Source organism: Larus michahellis, chromosome W, assembly GCF_964199755.1.
Source record: "Larus michahellis chromosome W, bLarMic1.1, whole genome shotgun sequence".
Taxonomy (NCBI): Eukaryota; Metazoa; Chordata; class Aves; order Charadriiformes; family Laridae; genus Larus; species Larus michahellis.
The window spans coordinates 14,941,933-14,967,136 of NC_133929.1; the positions used below are offsets into that span (position 1 = coordinate 14,941,933).

A 25,204-nucleotide genomic window follows, 5' to 3' on the forward strand; every position below is an offset into this window, starting at 1 on the left:
GGGCCAGTGGGGGCAGGTGATCTTGCGGCGTGACGCGAGTATGTCGCTGGGGAGGTGAGGCGGAGGGCAGGTAAACAAGATGGTGTCGCTCGGTTGTAGGATTGGAGGTGGTGATGTGGTGCGGGTTTTATAGGGGTGGGTAGTAGGCAGTGATCGCGGGGATAGTTGGAGCTGTTGGGCACCGTGCAGGTAACGAACGGGTCGGTAGGGGGTGCGGATGTTGGTCTCCCTTGTAGTGGGGCCTGGGGAGGGGAGTGTAGCTGGCTGCTGCCTTAGGCCTTCCGCACTGCCCCTGGGACAAATTTTGCTGTCGCTTCTCCTTGTCCGGCGTAAGAGACCCTCCGTGCTTTCGTCGTGATTCAGTAGATGTGAAGCGCTGGTGGGGTGGCTGTGGGGCTACTGTCCTCCTGGGGTGGGCTTGCAGGTGGGGCTCAGCTCCCCTCCTGTAAAGGGGAGTGAGACTGTGGGTGCTGCGTTGGAGTGTAGCCTTGCTCTGTTTTCACGGCGTCTCGATACTGCTTTTGAAGGTACTGTTTAATGGAGGTGAGAACCTGCACGGTCAGAGCTCAGAGGGATGGAGTCCTGGTACTCTGTCCTGGGCTAGACCTGGGGAACAGAGGGAGGTCAGACAAGTAGGGCAACACTCCTTTACCTACACTCTTCTGCTTTCTGGCAGTTTTGGGGACTGAGTCAAGGGAATACCTTTCTATGTAGTAACTCTTGATGAATTTGCCTTCTAAGAGCTGATTGCCATTGAAATATGAGTAAATGGTTCATGTCCATCATATTTGGAAGTAAGTTCCTCCCTACAGTAACTAAATCTTCTGTGAAGAACCAAAGCATCTGCATTTGTTTGGGGGGCGTGTGTGGTTTTTGTCAAGTCTGCTTTCAGGTTATTTGTTAATTTCTGGCTCTTATGTTGTGAAAACCATAGTACTCATCTTGCCTGTGCCACTTGTGACTTTAGATTTCTACTGTATTCACTCTTTGATTGCATCGTCTTGTAGGCTGAAAAGCCAAAATCTTGTTTACTTCATGGGTTGTAGCCTTCCACATCTCTGTTTATGCTTATTACCTATTTCTAAGTCTCTTCCAGTTAGCTGTTCTGCTTTTGAATGGGGAAGAGGATCATATCTTTCTCTGCATTTGAGATGCAGATATACCATGGATGTATGTGCTGGTGTAAGAATACTTCAGTTTTGTAGTATCTAACTTCCTGATAATGCCTTGTGTTCTGCTTAGCTCAGTGCTTACTAGAAGTAAAACACTTAACACTTTTATGAAGCTCTTCAGTATAATTCAAGAACCATCTTCTTGAGTTTTGATAGCTCAAAATCTATCATTTTAAAGGGAAAGTTAGGATTGCTTTGTCTTTTTAATTAGTAATAGAAATTACAATAGATAGAAATGAGCAATCACCTTATCAAGTGATTTTATTCCCCACATCACTTAAAAATTCCAAACAAGCCAAAAAAAAAAAGTATTCTTACAGAAATCTTATGACCTTGATGCTGTCTCATTAGACTAGAGATAAGCAGGTGGTCTCTGGCACTTGGCTGTGCAATTAATATAGCTGCCATCCTGGACTCAGTAAAAATGTGTTCATGTTGAATTTAAGCACTTTGAGGTGGATATTCCTAAATGATAAGTGAGTATTGCCAAAATAAGGAACAACTGAGTTGTGACTGGTGATATAACTTCAGTGGCTGTGCTACTGATAGAAGGCATACTGCATCTCTCAGCCTGTTATGGGGTTAAGAGGCTTTTGTGGGAGCTTGGGGGGGGGGATTTTTACTCCAACTGTGATCTAGGGTGTTAAGGAAAAAGAGGAAGAGGCAGTACTGCAATTAGCCAGGCTTCTTCCTCACCTTCCTTTCCTTATAGTCTTTGGAGCATGTGACTTTCTGGCCCTGGGCAGGCACTCCTGTAACTGCTGGTTTCATAGGGCTGACCCTGCATACCTGCCATCTCTGCTTTGCGACAGCATTTTTCAGGGAAGGGGGGGGGGGGACACACCTATTTTGGCCGCCTCCTCTCCTTTTCACCATACAGAACAAAGCTATGTGTAGCACTGTACTAGCTATGGGGAAGGGAATGGAATGGGGCTGAGATGGTACGTGTGGTAGCAGCATAGTGGAGTGGGACCAATTTATTCAAGGCTATGTGCAGGATGTTGTTAGGTTGCAGTACCATGGTAGTACTGCTGCTTAATGACTTCAGTTTTCTGTACGTGCAGAGCTGTGATTCAAAAGTGGCAGTGATGCTTTAGATCACCGTTGCAATTGGGTGACCTAAACCTTTTAGGTAAAACCTTAATCCTAAGGATAGGGGGAGAGCAAACGTAGTCTTTAAACTTAGCGTTTGCAAGCTTGTGATTTTTAGTCTCAGAAACAAAACTGAAAGTGATTGTACCTTTCTTGTCTCACTGTCTGGATCTGGCCTGCAAATTTGATACTTCTTTTTTTCCTTGTGAGTGCACTGTGGAACAAAGGAGTCGGGGAAGAAGTTGCTTCTACTGAGACTCTACATAAGTCAAACGTAAGCTGAAACTTCAAAGGGAAAACCAAGGAAATATCAGGTATGCGATATGTGAATGAATAAATGTTAGTTTCTCTTTAATGAAATGAACTTCAATTTTCAGGATATTTTAGGAGTATACTGATCAGTTGGGAGACTTACTGTATAGTTTATGTTGATGGATAGAAAAATCTTAATGATGAAAAATTGTCAAAAACATGTGGAAGAACTCCATCCCTGTTGTTTACATGGTGTTTTGCGGTCCCAGTACTCATCCTAGAGGCAATAATCTCTAACTAACAGAATAGGAGTCAGGTTTCTGGACCAATCCAGCAGACCATCTCATCTAATTCTGTCACACTGGCAGCCAGAGCTGTTTTGGCTGGTGTTGGTGGCAAAAGTGCTATAATGCCACAGAAGGCATCACGTTACTCATCCTCCTCCTTTTTAAATTTGTGAGTTTATGGTTTTGTGTTGCTTCCACAAACTTTAGGGATTGATAATTCAGGACGTTCAATGTTGTTGTCAATATAAGTTTTTGACATCAGCCTGTTCCTGTATTTTACAGTTGATACTGGGTTGAATATTTTGATAAATTGATTGTGAGAAACTTATCTTTACTTATTAGACAGAACTTCTATCCAGCCTTCTCTGACGTTTTGTTTCTAATATAATCACTCCCAGTCTTTTCAATCATAAATTCCAGAGCTTCAGCTGTCATTTAACAAGGTTCTCTACCTAAAAGCATTACTATCTATTTAAAATTGATCAGTGCAATTCAGATCAATGTCAGTGTAAAGAAGGTCTAGTAGGGCTGTAACTGAAAATCTCTGGAAGATGTTTTTGAAAACTATTGTTTGAAGAAAAGGCAAAGAAGGGTTGCTTACAAATAGCTTTCTTGTTTGAAAAAGTAGGTCTACTAGGGTGTATCAAAGGTTGATTTCTCTTCCCTGTATTGTGTCTGCTTGCTCTGATAATTAGGAAGGCAATGCTATTGATCTTATAGCATGTACCACTCTACAGTTGATCATTGGGATTGCAGTTGATTGATACGAGCCTGAGCTCACAGTTTTTCTGTGTTAACTACCTAGATAGGTAATCCTCTGTGGTGTGCATGTGCATTGCTTAATGCTTTGACCCTCTGACTTGGTTTGAATAAGCTCATGTTCTGTGTCCCTAATGACCTTTTGTAGTCAGTGTAGTCTTGTATTGAGGTCTCCTAAGAGAAACTAAGCATTGGGGTTTTTCCCTCTCAAATGATCAGATTTATTCCAAATCCTTGCTTGTGTGGGGAAGACACTTTCTTAAATGTTAAGAAATATTGTTTTTTCCTGTGGCTGGGAAATTTTGGAAGAACAGCTTGTATGTCCAGACTTGGTTGTGGTGGTTTTTGGGTTTGTGTTTTTTTTTTTTTTTTCCTCCCTCTTTGAAAGGCTACGAGGTCTTTTCAGAATCCTTTAAGCTTGCAATGTACTTGAAACACAGGAGTATATCAAAGGGGAAACAGAATATCATTGCTCTGACTTAGGTTTAAATCCCTTCTAGAAGGGAAAGCAGATTGATTCAAAATGCCACATTGCATTAGTAGTATTACAGTTTCTAACTGGCTGAGTTGAAATGAAAATTCTGAGCTTGTATTTTCTCAGCTGCACTTTGTGTCAAACTCTTACATCAGAGTAACATTTTGAGTGGGGAAGTCAGAAGAACATGAGTCCTATTCAAGAAGTAGTCAGTTCTTAAGCTACTTAGCTATTGGTAGTTGGTATCATGGAAACTAGTAATAGAGTAAAGAGTTGTGAGCTCCTGGTTAGTCTGGTCTATGTTGCTGGAGATCAGCATTCATGATAACTATCTACTAGATTACGTGAAAGATTTGATTTAAGCCCTTTCCTAACGTATATGTTTGTGCTTGCACCATTTGACATCTCTAGGTTAGCAGCAGATGAAGCCATGACTGAAATGACTAGTGAGATTTATTCCTTGAGTTTGGGAGGTTGGATTTCTAAGAGTATGTGTATTACCAGTTGTGCTATGTCCAGTGTTAGCACTGTGCTTAATCTAGACAAAGAGATGTGCTTATGTGTTCAACTTGATTTGCTTCATCAATTCTGAACTCTAAAATAAAACTAGATTCCTAGTTTATAAAGGGAGACTTGTAATTGGGTGTGTGTCTGTCACTCCCAGTACCTTGTTCTGGATTTTGCTCTGTACATTTGTGATAGAAAGTTATGTCTTGAGGATTGGGTAGTTGCTCCCCTTTCACGGAATCACGGACTCTTCAGAGTTGGAAGGGACCTCTAGAGATCATCTAGTCCAACTCCCCTGCTAGAGCAGGATTGCCTAAAGCACATCCCTCAGGGCTGCATCCAGGCGAGTCTTGAAAGTCTCCAGAGAAGGGGACTCCACAACCTCCCTGGGCAGCCTGTTCCAGTGCTCTGTCACCCTCACTGTAAAGAAGTTTTTCCATGTATTTGAATGGAACTTCCTATGTTCTAACTTGTGCCCGTTGCCCCTCGTCCTGTCACTGGGAACCATTGAAAAGAGCCTGACTCCGTCCTCCTTAAACCCACCCTTTAGATACTTGTAAACATTAATCAGGTCCCCCCTCAACCTTCTCTTCTCCAGGCTAAAGAGTCCCAGCTCTCTCAGCCTTTCCTCATAAGGGAGGTGCTCCAGTCCCATAATCATCTTGGTTGCCCTACGCTGGACTCGCTCCAGTAGTTCCCTGTCCCTCTTGAACTGGGGAGCCCAAAACTGGACACAGTACTCCAGTTGTGGCCTCACCAGTGCAGAGTAGAGGGGGAGAATGACCTCCCTCGACCTACTGGCCACAGTCTTTCCTATGCAGCCCAGGATGCCATTGGCCTTCTTGGCGACAAGGGCACACTGCTGGCTCATGGATAATTTGCTGTCTACCAGGACCCCCAGGTCCTTCTCCTCAGAGCTGCTTCCCAGCATGTCTGCCCCTAACATATACTGGTGTTTGGCATTCTTCCTCCCCAGGTGCAGGACCCTACACTTGCTTTTGTTGAACCTCATTAGGTTCTTCTCTGCCCAGCTCTCCAGCCTGTCCAGGTCACGCTGGATGGCAGCACGGCCCTCCGGAGTGTCGGCCACCCCTCCCAGCTTGGTATCATCAGCAAACTTGCTGAGGATACACTCTGTCCCCTCATCTAGGTCATTAATGAATATACTGAACAAAATTGGACCGAGTATTGACCCCTGAGGGACACCACTGGTTACAGGCCTCCAACTGGACTCTGTGCCGCTGATCACAACCCTCTGAGTTCTGTCACACAGCCAGCTCTCGATCCACCTCACTGTCACCTCATCTAGCCCATACTTCCTCAGCTTCCTAATGAGGATGTTATGGGAGACAGTGTCAAAAGCCTTGCTAAAGTCAAGGTAGATGACATCTACAGCTCTCCCCTCATCCAGCCAACCCGTTATAACATCATAGAAAGCTATCAGATTGGTCAGGCATGATTTGCCCTTGGTAAATCCATGCTGACCACTTCCAATGACTTCCTGTTCCTCTACTTGTTTGGAGACGACATCCAGAATGAGTCGCTCCATTACCTTCCCAGGGACAGAGGTGAGACTAACCGGCCTGTAGTTCCCTGGCTCCTCCTCCTTGCCTTTTTTGAAGATTGGAGTGATGTCAGCCTTCCTCCAGTCCTCAGGCACCTCTCCTGTTCCCCATGACCTTTCAAAGACAATGGAGAGTGGTCTAGCGATAACATCTGCCAGCTCTCTCAGCACTCGCGGGTGCATCCTGTCAGGGCCCATGGATTTATGAATGTCCAGCTTGGCCAAGCTTGGCCTTTTCCTTCTCAGAGGGTGGGGATTGTCTATGTGTTTGTGTATTTTCACTGCTAGAAACCTCAGCTGTGGTAGTTGTACACGTAGAATAAACCTTATTTAACAGATGTATGGACTCTCTCTATTTTTTTCACTGTTGCTTGTGGCTTTCATTCCTGAACTCTTCAATCCATTGTTGGACTATAGGCTGAATCATATTTCCATTTAAGCAGCCCTAAATAGAGGGGCCTTTGCTGTTTGAGAACTCCAAAATCAAGAGACTGCAAGGAAGTTGTTTCTGCTGGAAACATCACACTGGATGTGTGCTGATTTAGGTGGTGTAGGTCACTGAAGTTTTCTAATATATAACAGCTCATTTACTTATCATATTCTGGTTTTGTAATATATCCACTATAGCTGAGGGCAACCTCAGTTTGACTTCTCTGCACAAAGATAAATTTCTACTTTTCTACATTAGACAAGCTTGCTCAAGACAACTTAACTTCCTGTGTTCCCAATGATTTCAATGCCAGAAGTGTACTTGATGTGGGTACCACCGCTCTGCTTAGCCTGTTCAGGTGCCTGCTGCTGTCTTCATGTCAGAGTATTTTATTATTTTTTTTTGATAGCTGGTAATAATACTTCTGTTACTATGTGTTTTTAAAGAGCAGAACTTAATCTTTGCTACCAGCTCTGGTCTTCTCTAAAGGTAACAAGCCTTTCCAATAAATAATTAAGGTGTAAGTATTCACTTTAAAAACTCTTTGCTGCTCTTTATGCTCTGTTAGGCACCAGTTTCACATTTAAAAGTAGTAGAACTTGCTAATTTAAAATATGACTTCTGGTAGTGGAATTTAATTCAGTGTTGACTACTGATAATATTTCCCATCTAGGTCATATTTTTAATACAGTCATTCAGTCCTGTTTGGACTGTGTGGAAAAACATGAAAGCAGGCTTAACTGGTACTATATCTGGAGATGAAACAAGATTGGTTCTTATTTAGGCATTACTGCAATAGGACTGTATTTTTATTGGCTTGATTAACTTTTTTATATTTCAGTTTGATTCCTTTGTTCTGTTGAGTTAGTCTGGGAAGGAGTGTGTCCCTACTGAGATCTCAGCTCAGTGAAGGTATGAAAATAGCTGAAGTGAGTGTTCACCTTGAACAGTGAAGAGTGTTTTGGTGTGGTTTTGTTGTTTTGTTTTGTTTTCTTGTAAGTTTTGTCCTTCAGTGCAGAAAAACCTGGGTTCTTTTCAGATGTGTATTTTTGTATATGCTTATTTTCTTGTCTTGGTCTTGATAAGAAGAGTTGGATGGAGACAGATACCTATTGGCTTAGGAGTGACACATGAATTAAGGACAAAATGAGCTAGCATCAAAAGCTGAAACTGCATCAGTAACATGTTGATGGGTGAAAGAAGATACATAAAGCCCAAAAAAAGGTCAAGTAAGTGTGTAAAGAATGTCACATCTGTAGCATCCAAGATGGAATTCACATTTCTCTCATTAGTGCTGTCAAGACCAAGGCAAACCAAGCTTATGAGGTATGTTTTGAAAATCAGGAAAAAGTTTTTCAAAAAGCAGAAAAGTGTTTTGGTGAGCACGCTTTCCCAGGTATGCTGGGATCAGCTCTTAGATGCTTCAGTAATAGGAAGTTTTTAGAACTTCTGCTTTCATGTATCTCAAAGTGTATATTTGGTGAAAGAGTAACTTATGCTGAATAGGGGTGTTTCCTGGAAAATAGGCAACACTGAGAGATGAAACTGAAAGAGGGTGGATGTAGATTAGGTATAAGGAAGAAATCTTTTTTTTACACTGAGGATGGTGAGACACTGGAACAGGTTGCCCAGAGAAGTTGTGGATGCCCTATCCCTGGAAGTGTTCAAGGCCAGGCTGGACAGGGCTTTGAGCGACCTGATCTAGTGAAAGATGTCCCTGCCTGTGGCAGAGGGGTTGGACTAGATGATCTTTGAAGGTCCCTTCCAACCCAAACCATTCCACGATTGGTGACTTCTAAATTAAGTGAATTTGCAGGGAACTTGCTTTCTCAGAACGTGGCTCTTTCAGTTGAGAGAAATGAGGTATGTTAGTGGAAAACAGGGATGCCAGATGGCTGGAAAAGTTCAGCTGTTTTAACCGTGTTATGGGAGAAATCGTGTAGGGAGTGGGAGAAGGCTGTTGGTGGCCTTATGTGTATTTAAACTGCTTGGACTGAGGGTACAATCAGGATTTGAAGCAGTGGCTTCCATGCTGAGTTCAAGGTTTTAGCTGCAGGGCAAAGTTGTTTGTAGGTGGAATGGTTAGTTTAACAGTTTTCTGTCAGTACTGTACTGAGTTTTGCTGGGAAAATATTAAATGCGTGGTGAGAGTGGGCAGAGCCTGTGACCCTAGTATAAGAGGAAAAAATGGATGAATCTATAGTAGTCTTAACACTGGTCCCATTATTCTTGTACAGTGCAGTACGCGTGTATTTTGGCTGAGTTCAAATATATGAAATGGCAAGTGATGTCTGACCTACTAGCTGATTTTTCTTTTCCATTTTAAAACTTCTGTCTGACTTGATTTCTTGCTAGATGTTTTTTGTCTGCTTTGTTAAAGTAATTCCATAAGTACTTGTATTTCACCAAATTTCTAACCAAAAATATAAATATCAATAAATAGTAACATTTCTCTTCTGAGCTGTAACAAGGAAAAGGTAACAGTTGTATAACATTCTTTGGAATGTATTTTTTTAAGTGGAGTCATTTAATTGTTGTAGTATGTTTAAATGCATTAAAATCCAGTTAATTAATATTAATCAAAAGAATACAAATTCCTTTCTGCAAATAAAATAATTTGAGTTCTTGTGTCAGTATTGGGAGTAGGTCCTGGTATTGTCAACAGAGCTGAACTTGTTTCTAGAAGTTATGGTTTGAGGGACCCACAACAATTTATTGCTATTATGACCCCATGAACTCTCCCCGCTCAGGAAGGGGAATCGGGGGGGGGGGGGGGAACCAAGGAAACCCAAGGGGTGAAAATAAACAAATTTAATAGAATAAGACTAAATAATTCATGTTAACAATACTAAAGAACCAATATTGATCCTGATACCAATATAAAATATACAAGGATTATACTCAGCCCATTCTATCAGTAGGAAGCTGTGCACTCCCAGCAGTGGACAGCAAATGTCAGACACTGCGAGCGCTACAGCTTCAGGAGGAAGGGAAGGCCTCAGGGGTCCAGCACTGGGGCAAGAAGTTCTCTGGACCACAGCCATCAAGGGAGAGAGAAACTACGCAGCAAACTTTCTAATTTATACTGAATGTGACGTTCATGGTATGAAATAATCCTGTTGGCCAGCTTGGGTCAAGTGCCCAGGTCTCGCTCCTCCTCATCCCTGCACCTGGCAAGGCTCGAAAACACTGAGACCTTGAAACCCACATAGCCTAGCTGGCTGTAAAGTAAATATTTTCACAAGTTCAGACACTAGAGTCTTCTAAAAGTGCAGTTTTCCTCAGCATTAGAAGAGAAATTAGTCCTGTGTTGCTCAACCCAGGACACTAGATAATATAAGATCAGCTACCTGTACACCTCTCTCAGTCAAAGAGCATAAGAAGAAAAAGCTTGAAACTGCACGGATTCTGTTATTTTTGGATTAAAAAGTGGATGTTCTGATTAATGGCAAAAGATGTTTTACTCTGTTATTTTGGCAGCATTTCAGGAATAGCTCTCCTCATTCATAACCGGGACAAGTCTGAAGTATTAATAATATTTAAGTACTTAAGAGTTAGCTTGTTACACATTGAAGTATCACTGCAACAAATAGAGCAGCATTTTAATTAGCTTATGCTGCTCTGGGTTCCAGACACGCATTTTAAATGTGCAGGATATTCCACTGTGTTTCATATATCTTTACCAAAAGAACAGAATAAGTGGGGTATTTTGTTGTTGAAGCTATCAACTTTCTCTAGCTAGCAGCCTCTCTCATTTGAGAAGGGTTACATTGAAATATTAGTTTTCTTCTGAAGTGCTAGGATTAACTAGAAAAGTTAATGCATGTACCTGGCTCTGGCTAGTGCTAAGATTGCTGTTAAAGATTTGACTCGTTCATAGTAGTATGAAGTCTTGTGCTTATTAACAAATTTAGCTACTTCAGCTTAATTATTACTAGATGCTTTCCATCTGACTATTTTAAGCTCTCAGAAGTGGTAGGTATTTGCTATCCAAGACTTTAGATATAGAAAATAGTAGTTAAAGACAGTTGCTCTGCTCATCAAATTTAGGACTTGTTTTGTTACTGTGTTGTGAGATTATTATAGCCCTCACTAGTGGTATGAGTGCTGGACCATCTTGGTTGTTTTTTTTTATTTTTCCTAGAATGTAGGAGTTGCACAGCATATTTATATTTTCTGCTATGGTTTATCATGTCAAGGAGGGGGAGATGGTCCTTCGATCTCTAATTTACCACCCTTTTCTTGGTGATGTTGCAGCTTCTAAATTAGTGAAGCTGATATTGAGAAGCAAAAAAAAAAAAAGTAAACACCTTTTTTATTATTTTTTTTTTCCCCCTGCTTTTCTTTTTAGATGATCTTTAAGTAACTTAGGTAACAGTTGCTAGTAGGAATTACACTCTATACACTCTAAATCCACATCTGTTCTTGGAGTTGACAGAACCTGGGCTGTCCCCTTATTTGCTGAGTTTGGGAGTCAGGCTGGCCTTAGATGTTAACTGAAGATGCCTTTCTCTTGTGACAGGACTCTCTTTTTGGAAAGAGTCCATTTTTAAAAGGTCGCTCGTTTGCTGCAACAGTTAAATGTGAATTTAGAATAGGTGCATCTTCTGTACTCTTGTTTGGTACATCAGTCTCTGGCCAAAGGAAAAGCTTTCACTGATCTGCCTTGACCACAGGGCTGTCTATAAGTAATTTTCAGTTCTCTTATGCTCTTGCCTGTGAAACTTGTTAGTTCTAGAGGCTTGTGTGGTATATAAGCTTCAACTTCATTGGAAACTTGTATGGCTGGTAAGTGATTCAGTGATTGAAAAACTGGTGCATTAGTGTACTACGTTTCCTCAGGCTTGTAGGGTTTTCTCTTATTTCTGTGTGAAATGTATGGCAAATTACCTTATGTTCCAAATACGCAGTCAGGTTCTAAAAGGAGGAATAGAGCTGTCCGTTATCAGTTAAGAGCCTTAAATCCTTAACCAGCTCAAATAGTATTTGCTTTTAAAAAGTGCAGTGTCTTTAATGAACAAAGTGGGCCGTGACATGAGGATAGCTGCGTAACTACAGGTATCTAATATTAATGTAATGAATCCATATGGAACAACAGAGCAAGAGATGGTGTGCTTTTCTAAGAGTCTGTGGAAGAGCTGTCTTCTGCTTTAACTTCCCATTGATTGATATGTACTGAAGCATCAGGTCTAATTGCCCGCTATGTCACATTAAGCAAGGGCATAATTTGAAGAATCAATTTCTCCTCATGTCTGTCACTGCTAGGAAGATGCTATCCAACATCTGCATGTAAATAAAGCTCTATAATGGATGTTATTGCCATCGCTATAGAGTGTTGTCTTGTAATACAATAATGTGATCTGCACACAGACCTACTTACTCTTCAGGGGCTCTTTTCTCCCTGTCCTTCCTACTCACGTATTCTGGAAATATTTTTAACATTGCTGTTTTATTGGTTCCAGTCCCTCCGCCCCTCAATCATTGTACTATAGTAAACTTCTGTGATTAGCTTTTTACTGTCAGTCTAAGTAAGATCTCAATTGCGTAGCAATAACTGAACGCTTACGTAGGTGGGAAGCTTTGGTGAGAATCTTAACTTTGATTTTTTATCTTAGAAGTAGACGGTGCCCGTTGCTATTTTTGTTGTATGAGGCTATATACAAAATCCTGATGTTGGTTATAGCCTTTCACTTGCATGAAACAAGTAGTTTTTATAAAAACTTAAACTGCTGTCTAAATCTGGAATACCCATGATGCATTAGTAATCAGTCACTTGAAGCAAACTGCTTTTCACTGTTTCTCAGTGTAAAATCAGTAGTAGTTCATGAATGTAATATAGGTAGCCAAAACCCCCTCTTCTTAAATGTTTTTTTCTGACTCTGTAGTTTTCAGAGTGAATGGATGTATCCTCAGTTCTATGTACTTAGACTACACAATGTGTGTTAGCAGGCAAAATGCAAGTTACAAGATCAGGTCTTTCTTCTCTGAAAAATCGTAGATGTGCTGAATCGACTATGGTTGATAACTTGAGACACTGGTTTCCTCTGACCTATAAGTACACTTCTCACTTATCTGAATCTTAGGTGGGAGTTACTTCAGAGAATTCATGTGGTCTGGAATATAGACATACTTGCACCCCAAAATAAGAGCTATAGCAACAAGAAACCAGTTCTTCTTGAGAAATAGTTAAATTGGCTTGAGTTATTACTGAGAAAGCTGTTCCAGGTACCATTAGTGATAGGATGCTTCCAACTTGACCAGTCAGGGCTCTTTCATAAGAAAAGGGATGTAGATATAAACTTCAGGGAAAACACCAACAGGAGGAATGTGAAAACAATAATTTAAAAACACCCCAACTTCTCAGCAGCTCCTCATGAGTCACTCTTGGTAGTAATTTTGTTTTTCTCATCTGTTGATGAGACTGTCCCTTGGTGTGATGACTGCACCAAGTCATGCTTCTCTGCATTCTCCTTATTGTCTGGCAGCACAGCTAAGTAGTCATTCGGATTTAAGTGATGACATGTCAGGTGGACTGTCTTGGTCATCTCTATGCCGTCCCTTCAAGCTTTTCTAGCTTGTCATCTGCCAGTTGTTTCTGTCATCAGTTTTGTCTTATCACTTTTCTGTTTCTGCATCTTTGCGTTAATTTTTTGTTGTGGTTGTTTCCCTCACCCCCCCATCCCCTTCTATCATTACTCTGAGGTCCTCTGCCTTTATTCTGGGCTCTGCTATACAGTGTTCCGCTGGCTGGTTTTAAGAATGTTGCCCTATTGCCTCAGTGTTAAGTGAAAAATTAACATACAGACAGGAAGGGAAGAGCTCACATTGTTGTCCCAAATCTGGGTTCTTTACCCAGTGTGCAAGCCAATAACATGCAGAGCAGAGGTATTTCCAAGTTTATTCCATTAATGCGCAGAAATGGGGTGCTTGTCCCAAGGGAGCACACCTTAGTTTCAGAAGTTTCCCTTTTTATACATCGATTATTACACGTTCTAACAATTAATACATATTTATTGTTATTCTCTTTAATGATTGGTCAAGGTTTCTTCACTTTCAATGTAAATTAGTGCGCGAGCTCTGTCGACTTCTTCCATTGTTCTCTTTTGAGTAGGTGGTATCATTTGGGTAGGCGGTCAATGAGTTGGTGGTTGAGATCTCCCCCTGCCAAAATGACCTTTTACCTACTTCTCCTCTAATCTTGGCAGTTCCAGGTGGCTTTCTCGGTTTGCTGACCAGGCCTACAGTTCATCATTCTCTTGACAGAAATATCCTGCTTATTAACAAAACTACATTGTCTAGTAGTTAGTTGCTTAATTCAATCGTAGATTAATCATGTCTAGTTACTGTTTCTCTATAATTAATGAAATGTGGTTGGGGCTGTACAGAGGACTTTTAGCAGCAGGTTCCCTTGGTTGTTTCAGTTACATGTTACATTTCATTTTTCTAGTTAATATCAATTTTACTACAACAACATCAGGTTGCTTCAGTGACTGCTGATGTTAAAGTTGCTTATAACTTTTAGACCCTTGTAGAAGAAAACAAAAACAAACAAAAAAACCACCCAAGCCCCACAACCTTGTACTATGCCACTAACTTGTTTCCCTAGCCTAGGAAAGGTGTTGAAAAAGTTTACGTGCAGTAGAGTATGTTCTTTGTCAATTTAAAATGTGCAGTAAAGCAACAGACCAAAATTTGTGCCCCTGTGTGCCGTTCTCGCAGATGCCCTTCAGCATCCTGTTCTGGAGTCTGGAGATCAAAGGCAACAGTAATAGGGCTGCAGTTATCCATTAGCTGGTTTGGAGTAAGGCTTTGGGAGCAAGTCCTTTAAATTTCTAAAAGAGCGGTAACAAAGGTAAGCAAACCTTTACTATGCAGTATAACAGCTTTGACTAAGCAAATATAGTTCAGGCCCAGAAGCATAGTAGCAACATTGGTAACCTTCTAACTGGCTGCAAATTTTTATTTTTATCTGTTTTTCCATCCAGCAGGACAGAGCAACAGCAAGATGCTTGTAACGGTGGTCCCTGAATAGCCTATCAAATCTGATTAGTCAGAAGACACTATTTTAATTAAACCCTCTTTGGAAAGGAGGTGACGAAATGTGGCTGGCAGCCTGTTCTAGCATTACTGTGTGCAGTGCTTAACAAGTCTACTTGTTGGCAGTCCTTTCTGCAGTAACAGTATCTTAATAAGCGCATGCTCACAGTGCATCAGGAAGAGCTAGTGTGCTATAAAGTCAAATGCTACCTAAATCTAAAGCGTGACTGTCTCTGGAAATGGTGCATTTCATGATTAGTTTGCTACTGATGTGCCTTAGTTAAAATAAGGTGTTGCATATGGCAGAGGAATATTTTTCCCACTGCACCTTGAAGTTAATGCAGGTGCCTGGCCTGCACTAGGATTTTACTACAAGATTGCCAACAAAAGCAAGATACTTATTGCTTATGTGGGATATTTTGACTCTGAGGACACATCCAAGGCTTTATGCAGCTTCAGATTGATATACTACTGCAAAACTCCCTGGATGCTAGACATGCGCATCTTTGGTTCTGCAGGATTTGTATGCATTGCTACTAATGTCCCTGGAGCAAATTGATAGGTAACTGAACGCGAAGTTACTGTGATACTAAGATCAGTGTGTGAGGTGGTAAACTTAGTATGTCCTTGCAATGGATGTCTGGAGAGGGGATATAAATTATCATTCTAAAAATGATCTCTCTGAATTTTCTTTATGTAGGTACAGTCTGGAGTAAGCTGCTTCTGGTAAATGAGGTAGACAGCATAAAATAAACCACTTCCTTGTCAGTTGAGTTGCCAAAGTGAGGAGGTTACTTCCTCTCATCATAAGTTTTAAAATCCTTTAGAAAAGGAGCACTTGCTTTTCAGTCTGAGATAGTAACTAGAATAAAGACAAACTCAGAGAAACTGAAGTGTGTAGAGGCCTTGTCCCTAGTTCAGCTCTGCTGTAATAGTAGTGGATGATGGTCAGCCATAGTACATGCTTGCAGGTGGTGCCTCAGTCTCCGTTGACATACAGAGGACTGGTAAGGTATGTGATGGCTGTATAATTTCACATGTGGCCTGACTTTTTCAATAATAACAAATTAAGTTGACATCTTAATTGCTACTCTCATACAGAGGAACTAGCAACATAGCAGCTTGTTTGACACTGTGATCCAGGTCTGAAAGGTGCAGCCTATTTCATGTGCTGTAGTCTGCAGTCTGGTCCCCTCTGTGGCACTGGGAATAATGAAGCCCATTCAGCTCTAGTAGTTGACATGCAACTGTACTGGGTGGTCTTGTGGCTTTGCCCTTGACAGCCTTCCTGAGATGGCAGGCTTGGTACTGTTTCACCTCCTTTTTCTTCTGTCTTTGAAGCCACAATGTTTGTTTGCTTCTGAGAAGCAGTTGCCGGCTAGTGACAAAACCAGTTCTCTGGCTTGGTGGAGTGGTTTTGGACATAATGCCAATTTTGAGAGAGATGGTGAGATGTGCTGAGAAGAACCTGACTAACGTTGAGCAGAATGACACACAGCTTTTATGTACAAGCTATGCCTGGAGTTGCCCAGCATGACTCACTTCCCCATAGCCTAGTGTCTGCTTGCTGTGTTTCATGAAGTCTGGTTGCACCCGAATAATCTTCATGCAGCTTTGGCTTTAGCCATGTATTGAATTCCTGTTAGCCAGTAGGGTTGGTTCATCTATTGATTTCAACATGATGTTGAAAGGGACCTTTGCACAGCAAAAGGTACTTTCCTAAAATACTCAAAACTGGCTCTTTCTGACTCCAGACATGTCAGCAGCTGCCAGGAGGAATAGCTAAGTTGTCTATGTAACCCTCACCTTATGACACCCTTCCTTTAAGGTGATTTTTCAGTTGGAATCTGCAATGGAAACAGTGAGGTTAAGAGTAAGATCTTGATTAGGGAACAATGGGTGTGAATGTTAGATCCCCTGCTCCAAGTTGCGCTTTGAGCACTGTCTGCTCCTGGTGAGGGTGTACCAGGATGTACTTCATATATTTGAAGACTGGCTGTTGGGTGCTTCAATCTATGAGCCGAAAGACTTCAGAAACAAAGGGCAATTCTGATTCTTTGTCATGTGTAATGTCAAAGGAGGACTTAAAAATTCAAGTATCTGAAGAATTATGCTCTGGTGTCTTGAAAAAGATATTGTGATGTACTTCTAATCTAGCAAAAGAACCAGTTATGTTATTGAACACACCATAAGCATCTCGGAGCAGGGTTTTAGCTGACAGATAGCTAATTCTATCTTAAAAACAGCTCTCTTCTCAGGACAGGCCTGCTCTGTGTTAAAAGCTGCCTAGGCACTTCTGTGTTTAATATCTTGGCTGTGTAGGATTTGCATCCAAATTTTAAAAGTTGTTAGTGAAATTCTGTGGGCAGTGGATGAGGACTGCTGTTAGCGTTGTTTTCTTGTGCATATCTGAAAATATCTTCCTAATGGTATAATTTATTGTATACCTGTGTTATTATCTGTGCATTACCCAGTGTGTCTAGACAAGTGTCACGCTGTCTAACTGACTGTGAACCCAATATGATGGTGTCCTTTTTCTTTTTTTTTTTTTTTTTTTTTTTTTTTTTTGAGCGACAGGGATTAAACTAAGAGGATCAGTGTGACGTTTCCAGTAGAAAGGTGTATTCTTAATGTCACGGGAGGAAGGATGTGCTCCATGGGGCTGTAGAACTTCATAGGCTTATGCTGTGCTACGTGTATAAAGTTGTTAAAGCTGATTTAAATTGTTTTTCAGGTTCTAAATGGCTTCTAAGAAGTTGGGATCTGACTCTCATGGTAAGTGAAATTTGGCATTCCTGTCTCTTCAATAGGATGAATCCTAATATTGCTGCTAACTAATGTCCCAGCCTAGACAGTCCATAGAGACTAATCTGTTTAGCCTCTGAGTAGTTTTTTTGTTAGGAATGAAGCTTCCTTCTTGCATAGTTGCTTGCTGATGCTGTGCCTGTTCTCTGGTTAAACTGAAATTCAGTCTGTGACAGCTTTTAATATATCATTGAGCTATGTTTGCTTTTTGCTCAGCAGAGAATTTTTTTCTTAAACTGGACTAATCTGGTTCATCAGGCAAGTGAAGAAGAGAATGTCTTCTACATTTGAGATGTGTAGTGTCATGCAGATGATTGGTATCATAAAAATTATTTGCCTGTATATGTGCTTATCTTAGAAAATGGGGTGTAATTTGGGAGGACTGATATTTCTGTGGAACATTAAAGTTCAGTTTTTATGTAACGCAGGTTCTTCAAATTGGCAATCGTTCGAGGCAGTACTGGAAGGTTCATGTGAAACTTCTAACGTGATTTTTCATGCTATAGAAACTTCTGCTTTTAGAAACTCAGCCTTGATCTTCCTGGATAATCTTTCAGATAAGAGGGTCCTGGGGAATTTCACTTTTCCTTGAGCATTTTATTCAGTCTTGCAAGTGTCAAGTTGAAGTACAGAATAAGAAATGCCTCACTTAAATACACAGTTAAGGATTAATAAAAATGATCTATCAAAACTTAATTTTTAGATGGTTTCCTTTGCTGTGGCCCAATGATCTTGCTGCAAGACAATTTATTAGATAGCTGCCAGCTCTTCAGCAGTTGTTCTCTTGTATCTATGAACACTCTGAACTGCTTGTCTTTTGAGTCTGTTTTTATTTCTCTCTTCTGCTTCCTAAACCAGACTAGCAAAGATGCTGCTTGGAGCTAGAGTTCAAGCTATCTTAAATATTTCTCAAAACAGTACGGTGTGATGAAACATGCTTCTGGCTTCAAAATAACAAAATCAAAACAAATGGTGCTGTAAGCTGGCTGGTTAACTTGCCTACCCTTTTGTGTACTCTGTTATTAAAGATACCAGTGATACTGTCACAGTACTGTTTCTGAGGAGTAGTGGAGCAACTTCCTTGGCTTATTATGTCTTGAGAAATCATCAGGGCAATCTTTTCATTTTCTCCAGGGTTGTTAAGAATTAATCCCACCAAGTGAATTTTGGCTTACTGTAAAGCATCTTGCCCAACAGCTACCTTTGGCTCAGTGTCTCTGGCAGGCTGATGAAATTGGTCAACATAGTTGATGTATCTCTTGTACTTATTGTTGAGCTGCTTATTGGAGGTTAGAGGACTGTTGTTGAATCACAGAATGGTTAAGGTTGGAAGGGACCTCTGGAGATCATCGTGTCCAAACACCCTGCTCAAGCAGAGCCACCTAGAGCAGGTTGCTTAGGACCACGTTCAAATGGAGGTGAAGATGGGAACATAAGATTTAAACTAGACTGAAAGGGGGGTGGGGATGCTACTGGGCTTGCCAGTGAGGTGCCTGGGCGTAGTTGCTCAGCACTTGTGGGGGAGTGTGGCAGTATTTCTGAGAGCCAGAAGGCCTACCACCCCTCAAGGGTGAAAACTACACACACACCTCCCTCTCTGAAATGCTTATACACCAATGCACGCAGCATGGGGAATAAACAGGAAGAGCTGGAGATCTGTGTGAGGTCGCGGGGCCATGATCTCATTGCAATTACTGAGATGCGGTGGGACAGCTCACATGACTGGAATGCTGTCATGGATGGCTATGTCCTTGTCAGGAAAGACAGGCCAGCAAGGCAAGGTGGTGGAATTGCTCTTTATGTGAGAGAGCAACTGGAATGTATTGAGCTCTCCCTGGGGACGGATGAAGAGAGGGTTGAGAGCATGTGGGTAAGGATTAAGGGGCAGGCAAACATGAGGGACACTGTAGTGGGTGTTTATTACAGGCTACCTGATCAGGATGGGGAAGCTGATGAGGCCTTCTACAGACAGCTGAAAGTAGCCTCACAATCACAGGCCTTGGTTCTCATGGGGGACTTCAATCACCCTGATATCTGCTGGCAAGACCATACAGCCAGGCATGCACAGTCCAGGAGGTTCCTCCAGTGTATTGATGATAACTTTTTGACTCAGGTGATGCAGGAGCCAACAAGGAGACAAACAAAGAGGGACTGGTGGAGGACATGAAGGTAGGGGGCAGCCTTGGCTGTAGTGATCATGAAAAAATAGAGTTCAGGATCGTGGGCAGTATTCACAAAACAACAAGAAGTAAAATCACAACCTTGGATTTCAGGAGAGCTAACTTTGACCTCTTCAAGAAACTGCTTGGAGAGATCCCGTGGGCTAGGGCTCTGGAAGGCAAAGGGGGGGGCTCAAGAGAGGTGGTTGGTATTCAAAGACCACTTCCTCCAAGCTCAGGATGGGTGCATCCCTAAGAGAAAGAAATCGGCCAAGGGACGCAGGAGACCTGCATGGTTGAGCAGGGAGCTTCTGAGGAAGCTCAAGTGGAAGAAGGAAGTTTACAGTAAGTGGAAGAAGGAGCTGACCACTGGGGAAGATTACAAGAATGCTGCCAGAGCGTGCAGGGATGAAACAAGGAAAGCCAAGGCCTCCTTGGAATTAAACCTGGCCAGGGATGTCAAGCTCAACAGGAAGGGCTTCCACAAGTATATTGGAGGCAAAAGGAAAACTAGAGAAGTTGTGGGCCCACTGTTGAATGAGACAGGAGCCATGGTGACGGAGGATGCGGAGAAGGCAGAGTTACTGAATGCCTTCTTTGCTTCAGTCTTTACTGCTCGGCCCAGCCCTCAGGAGTGCCAACCTTCGGAGAAAGTAACAGGGAAAGTCTGGACAGAGGAAGACTTCCCCTTGGTTGAGGAGGATCAAGTGAGAGATCAATTAAGTCAACTGGATATCCACAAGTCCATGGGTCCCAATGGGATGCACCCGAGAGTGCTGAGGGAGCTGGCGGAAGTCATTGCTGGGCCGCTCTCCATCATCTTTGAAAGGTCCTGGAGAACAGGTGAGGTGCCTGAGGACTGGAGGAAAGCCAATGTCACTCCAGCCTTCAAAAAGGGCAAGAAGGAGGAGCCGGGGAACTACAGGCCGGTCAGCCTCACCTCCATGCCTGGAAAGATGATGGAACAGCTCATTCTGGGCATCATCTCAAGGCATGTGGAGGAAAAGAAAGCTATCAGAAGTAGTCAACATGGATTCACCAAGGGGAAATCATGTATGACTAATCTGATAGCCTTCTATGATGGCATGACTGGATGGAGAGATGAGGGGAGGGCAGTAGATGTGGTCTACCTTGACTTAAGCAAGGCGTTCGACACGGTCTCCCACAGCATCCTCATAGGGAAGCTTAGGAAGAGTGGGCTAGGTGAATGGACAGTAAGGTGGATAGATAACTGGCTGAAAGACAGAGCTCAGAGGGTCGTGATTAGGGGCACAGAGTCTAGTTGGAGGTCAGTGATGAGTGGTGTTCCCCAGGGGTCAGTACTGGGCCCAGTCCTCTTCAATATATTCATCAATGACCTGGAGGAAGGGATAGAGTGCGCCCTCAGCAAGTTTGCTGATGACACAAAGCTGGGAGGGGTGGCTGACACACCAGAAGGCTGTGCCGCCAGACAGAGAGACCTGGACAGGCTGGAGAGTTGGGCAGAGAGGAACCTTATGAAATTCAACAAGGGCAAGCGTAGGGTGCTGCACCTGGGGAGGAATAACCCCATGCACCAGTACAGGTTGGGGGCTGACCTGCTCTAGAGCAGCTCTGTGGAAAGAGACCTGGGAGTCCTGGTGGACAACAGGATGATGACCATGAGCCAGCAATGTGCCCTTGTGGCCAAGAAGGCCAAGGGCATCCTGGGGTGCATCAAAAAGAGTGTGGCCAGCAGGTCGAGGGAGGTTATCCTCCCCCTCTACTCTGCCCTGGTGAGGCCCCACCTGGAGTACTGTGTCCAGTTCTGGGCTCCCCGGTTCAAGAAGGACCGGGAACTGCTGGAGAGGGTGCAGCAAAGAGCTACCAAGATGATTAGGGGACTGGAACACCTCTCTTATGAAGAAAGGCTGAGGGATTTGGGTCTCTTCAGTCTGGAAAAATAGATGGCTGAGGGAGGAATCTTATCAATGCTTATAAATACTTAAAGGGTGGGTGTCAGGAGGATGGGGCCAGGCTCTTTTCAGTGGTGCCCGGGGACAGGACAAGAGGTAATGGGCACAAACTTGAGCATAGGAAGTTCCACCTAACCATGAGGAGGACCTTCTTTACTTTGAGGGTGGCAGAGCCCTGGCGCAGGCTGCCCAGAGAGGTGGTGGAGTCTCCTTCTCTGGAGACATTCAAAACCCACCTGGACGCGTTCCTGTGCAACCTGCTCTAGGTGACCCTGCTCTGGCAGGGGGGTTGGACTAGATGATCTCCAGAGGTCCCTTCCAACCCTACCGTTCTGTGATATGGATGGAGAGAAAGGAACCCTTTTCCTGTCTTGAAGGGTATTCTTAGCATACACCTGTAACTATGCCTAAGCATGTAACTTCAAATGCTCTCCTGTTGTTTGAATAATTGGAAGTTCAAGCTTATGTTGTTTTCAAAAGCCGCTCATCCTTTTGGAGCCTGTGACTGCCTTGTTTTAGATAAGTCAACATTGAAGGAACACAAAGAGTACTTAAACTGTCTCTGAGTATGAAAATGGGTCAGATAAAAATGGCAAGGCACAGCTCACTGAGCAAGAGGTTAGTCACTGAACACCATCTTAATGTTGCCACTAATGTCTTTTTGGATCTGTAACACTCAAAGTTACAAATAAGTGCTAGAGGAACACTTCAGGTTGTTATACACAGCCAGAAACCTTTCCTGTAATTCCAGAAGATTAGACCAGTGATCCAAGAAACCTCTTTCAGTTAATGGAGAAGCTTTAATTGAGAAGCTGAGCACAATTTATATTGTGTGTTTTCTAATACTTCTTCACAGTAGCTCAAGGAAAACAAACCTATAGTCTGGCCTCTTGGAGGTGGTTGAGTTCTTAAGTGATTCTGCCTCTTGAGTTTGCAGGATGCCTGAAGAAAGAGTTTCGTCCTAAAACACTTTTTAAATACCGCACGTAAGTGATAGATATAAAGGACAGATGAGGACTGTGAAATAAGTCTGAGGCCTCTCATTGGAGTGATAGCAAATCAGATAGCGGATTAAGTTAGATTGCCTTGTTTCAAAAATCAGAATTGCGCTTAAATAGTCTTCAGCTATTTCACTGTGTCTTGGTTAAAGTGGAGTGTCTAGACTTTGAGTCATTTTGCCCCCTTGTGACCACTTCTGTCCAAATGTTACTTCCTACGTGTATGCCAAAACCTGGATTTTAGTTTGTCTTAGCTGCTCTAAAGCTGGGTTATTTTAAAGCCTGTTTTGAATATGACAAAAACAATGGGTCTTTTTATAGAGACATAACAGAATACAGTGTTCAGGAGAGACTCAGCTTCCAGCTGTGTAGACATAGTCTTGTCACAAGGGAAGCTAAAATGTTGGGTATATTGACTTCAAAATCTGTTCGATTGTTGTGTTGTATGTTTGGTTTTTATAAATAGCTATGAGCTAGAACACTAAAACAACAACAACAACAACAAAAAACCCAAAAAAACCCAGCAACAGAAAACTACCCACCAAAACTGACACAGTGAAGTCCAAACAGATTCAATGTGTTTCTGATCAAGCAACTTCCTTTGTATTGAGTCACCTGGTGTAGTTGGAGCAGCAGAGATAAAATATCTCCCAAATACAGAAATGTGAGTCTTAATTGAATGCATTAAACTCGCAAGATTTTTTGATACGCTTTCTGCTTTTGATCTTAGGCCCTTTCAGTTATCTTGATGATGTCCCATTTAAGATAGGAGACAAATTCAAAACCCCAGCAAAGGTTGGATTCCCCATTGGTTTCTGCCTGCCTGATTCTTCTCAGCTTGTCAGAGAAGCCTGGGTAAGTAATGTGTTTTGCCTTTCCCCCTAGCCCCCAACGTGTGGTGCTGTAAATTGCAAGTAGTCACAGTTTGCACATGTGTTTAAATGTTAGTCTTGTTGGTCCTGTAGTGTAATTTCATATGTGTTATGGTTTGAAGAAGCCACAACAATATATTGTTGTTTAGACAATCATTCTATCACCTGATGACTCCTCCCCACCTGGGAAGGGGAATCGGGGGGGAAAAAACCTAAGGAAACTTGAGGGTTGAAATATAAACAGATTTAATAGACCAATATGAAATAATTAACATTAATAATACTAAAGAACCAATATTGATCCTGATACCAATATAAAATATACAAGGATTATACTCAGCCCATTCTATCAGTAGGAAGCTGTGCACTCCCAGCAGTGGACAGCAAATGTCAGACACTGCGAGCGCTACAGCTTCAGGAGGAAGGGAAGGCCTCAGGGGTCCAGCACTGGGGCAAGAAGTTCTCTGGACCACAGCCATCAAGGGAGAGAGAAACTACGCAGCAAACTTTCTAATTTATACTGAATGTGACGTTCATGGTATGAAATAATCCTGTTGGCCAGCTTGGGTCAAGTGCCCAGGTCTCGCTCCTCCTCATCCCTGCACCTGGCAAGGCTCGAAAACACTGAGACCTTGAAACCCACATAGCCTAGCTGGCTGTAAAGTAAATATTTTCACAAATTCAGACACTAGAGTCTTCTAAAAATGTAGCTTTCCTAAGCATTAGAAGAGACCTTACCAAAAAGTAAAATTACTGAAAGAGAAATTAATCCTGTGTCGCTCAAACCAGGACAGTATGCCAGGCAACAGTTGCAGAAGATCTGTTAGAATGTATAGAAAGATTAAAAATATGATAGGCTGTGTAAAAAGTTTCTACTTATTGCTTTAAAAACACTGAAATAAATGCTATTAGGCTATCTATTTTAAAAAAGCACAATGTTTTTGTGTAATAGTTATAGGTCTAAATGTTACCCTGACTAAATTTGAGTAGCATTTTTAAAAGGAAAAATGGTAAGAACTGATACACCCATGCTATGACATACTTGCAGAATCTTGTTTGAGGGTAACAAGTGTTTCTATGACCATATTTTATGGGTTCTCACAATAGTGGGATGAAGAAATACATTTCCAGTTCTTATTTTCTTTATAGTTTTGAGTGGGAATTCTTCTCCAGCTGTAGGGCAAACAGGTTACAGCTTGGTACGGATGGCTTCCAGGTCTTTGAGGAGCATGTCTCTTACCATAAACTCTTGGTAGCATAAAATCAATTGCTTTAGCATAACTGTTGAAAATCTAATCTCCAAATGCAGGTTGTGATACAAGAAATATAACTGAACTATGTTTTCTCATTTGGATCCATGATTTTCCTTGGTCAGTCCAAACTGATGATTGTTTTCACTTCAACTGTGACAGATTGCTGTCGATGGTTCTGCTTTTTCTGGCAGATGGGATGGAATACCATCACGTTGGTCAGTTTTGGGTCACCTGTCCTGTCTGCTCCTCCCTGCAGGTGTGACCCCCTCTACGCTTTTCCGTTTCCAACCCTCCAATGGGGCAAATAACAAAATTAACTGACCTTGGTTGTTATAGCAATAAGTGTAAGCAAGAGCCTCTCTGTATGCCGTTCCTTGGCATGAACTATAAACATTGGTCTTATCACTCTGAGAACGAACAGTTTTCGGCACAATATGCTGTTAATTTCAGAGCGTTAGAAGAGGCCTAGCTAAAAAGTAAAATTACTGAACAGAAAGTTGGTTCTGTTTTACCTCAAACTAGGGCATATAAAAAAATCATATACACACACACAAAACTATGATAGCTCTGCTCAGATAGCAAATAATGTATAATGAGCAGTGCTCAGC

At 42.1% G+C, this 25,204-nt stretch overlaps 1 protein-coding gene across 20 annotated transcripts in view; it reads left to right on the top strand.

The window, feature by feature from the left end:
- Positions 1-25,204, top strand: part of LOC141735445 (ubiquitin-associated protein 1-like) — a 46,873-nt gene continuing 21,669 nt past the window's right edge. For 2 of the 20 annotated variants that reach the window (XM_074568237.1, XM_074568218.1), the window contains exons 1-4: positions 11-70; positions 2,475-2,578; positions 17,310-17,350; positions 23,202-23,326. In XM_074568237.1, the coding sequence (XP_074424338.1) occupies positions 17,317-17,350; positions 23,202-23,326 (159 nt within the window). In that variant the 5' untranslated portion in view covers positions 11-70; positions 2,475-2,578; positions 17,310-17,316. Of the gene's footprint in view, positions 544-676; positions 795-1,086; positions 1,183-2,441; positions 2,579-7,379; positions 7,451-14,257; positions 14,391-14,523; positions 14,630-17,309; positions 17,351-23,201; positions 23,327-25,204 lie in introns of those variants that run through there. The other 18 variants (XM_074568230.1, XM_074568232.1, XM_074568231.1 and 15 more) reach the window with 18 other exon arrangements.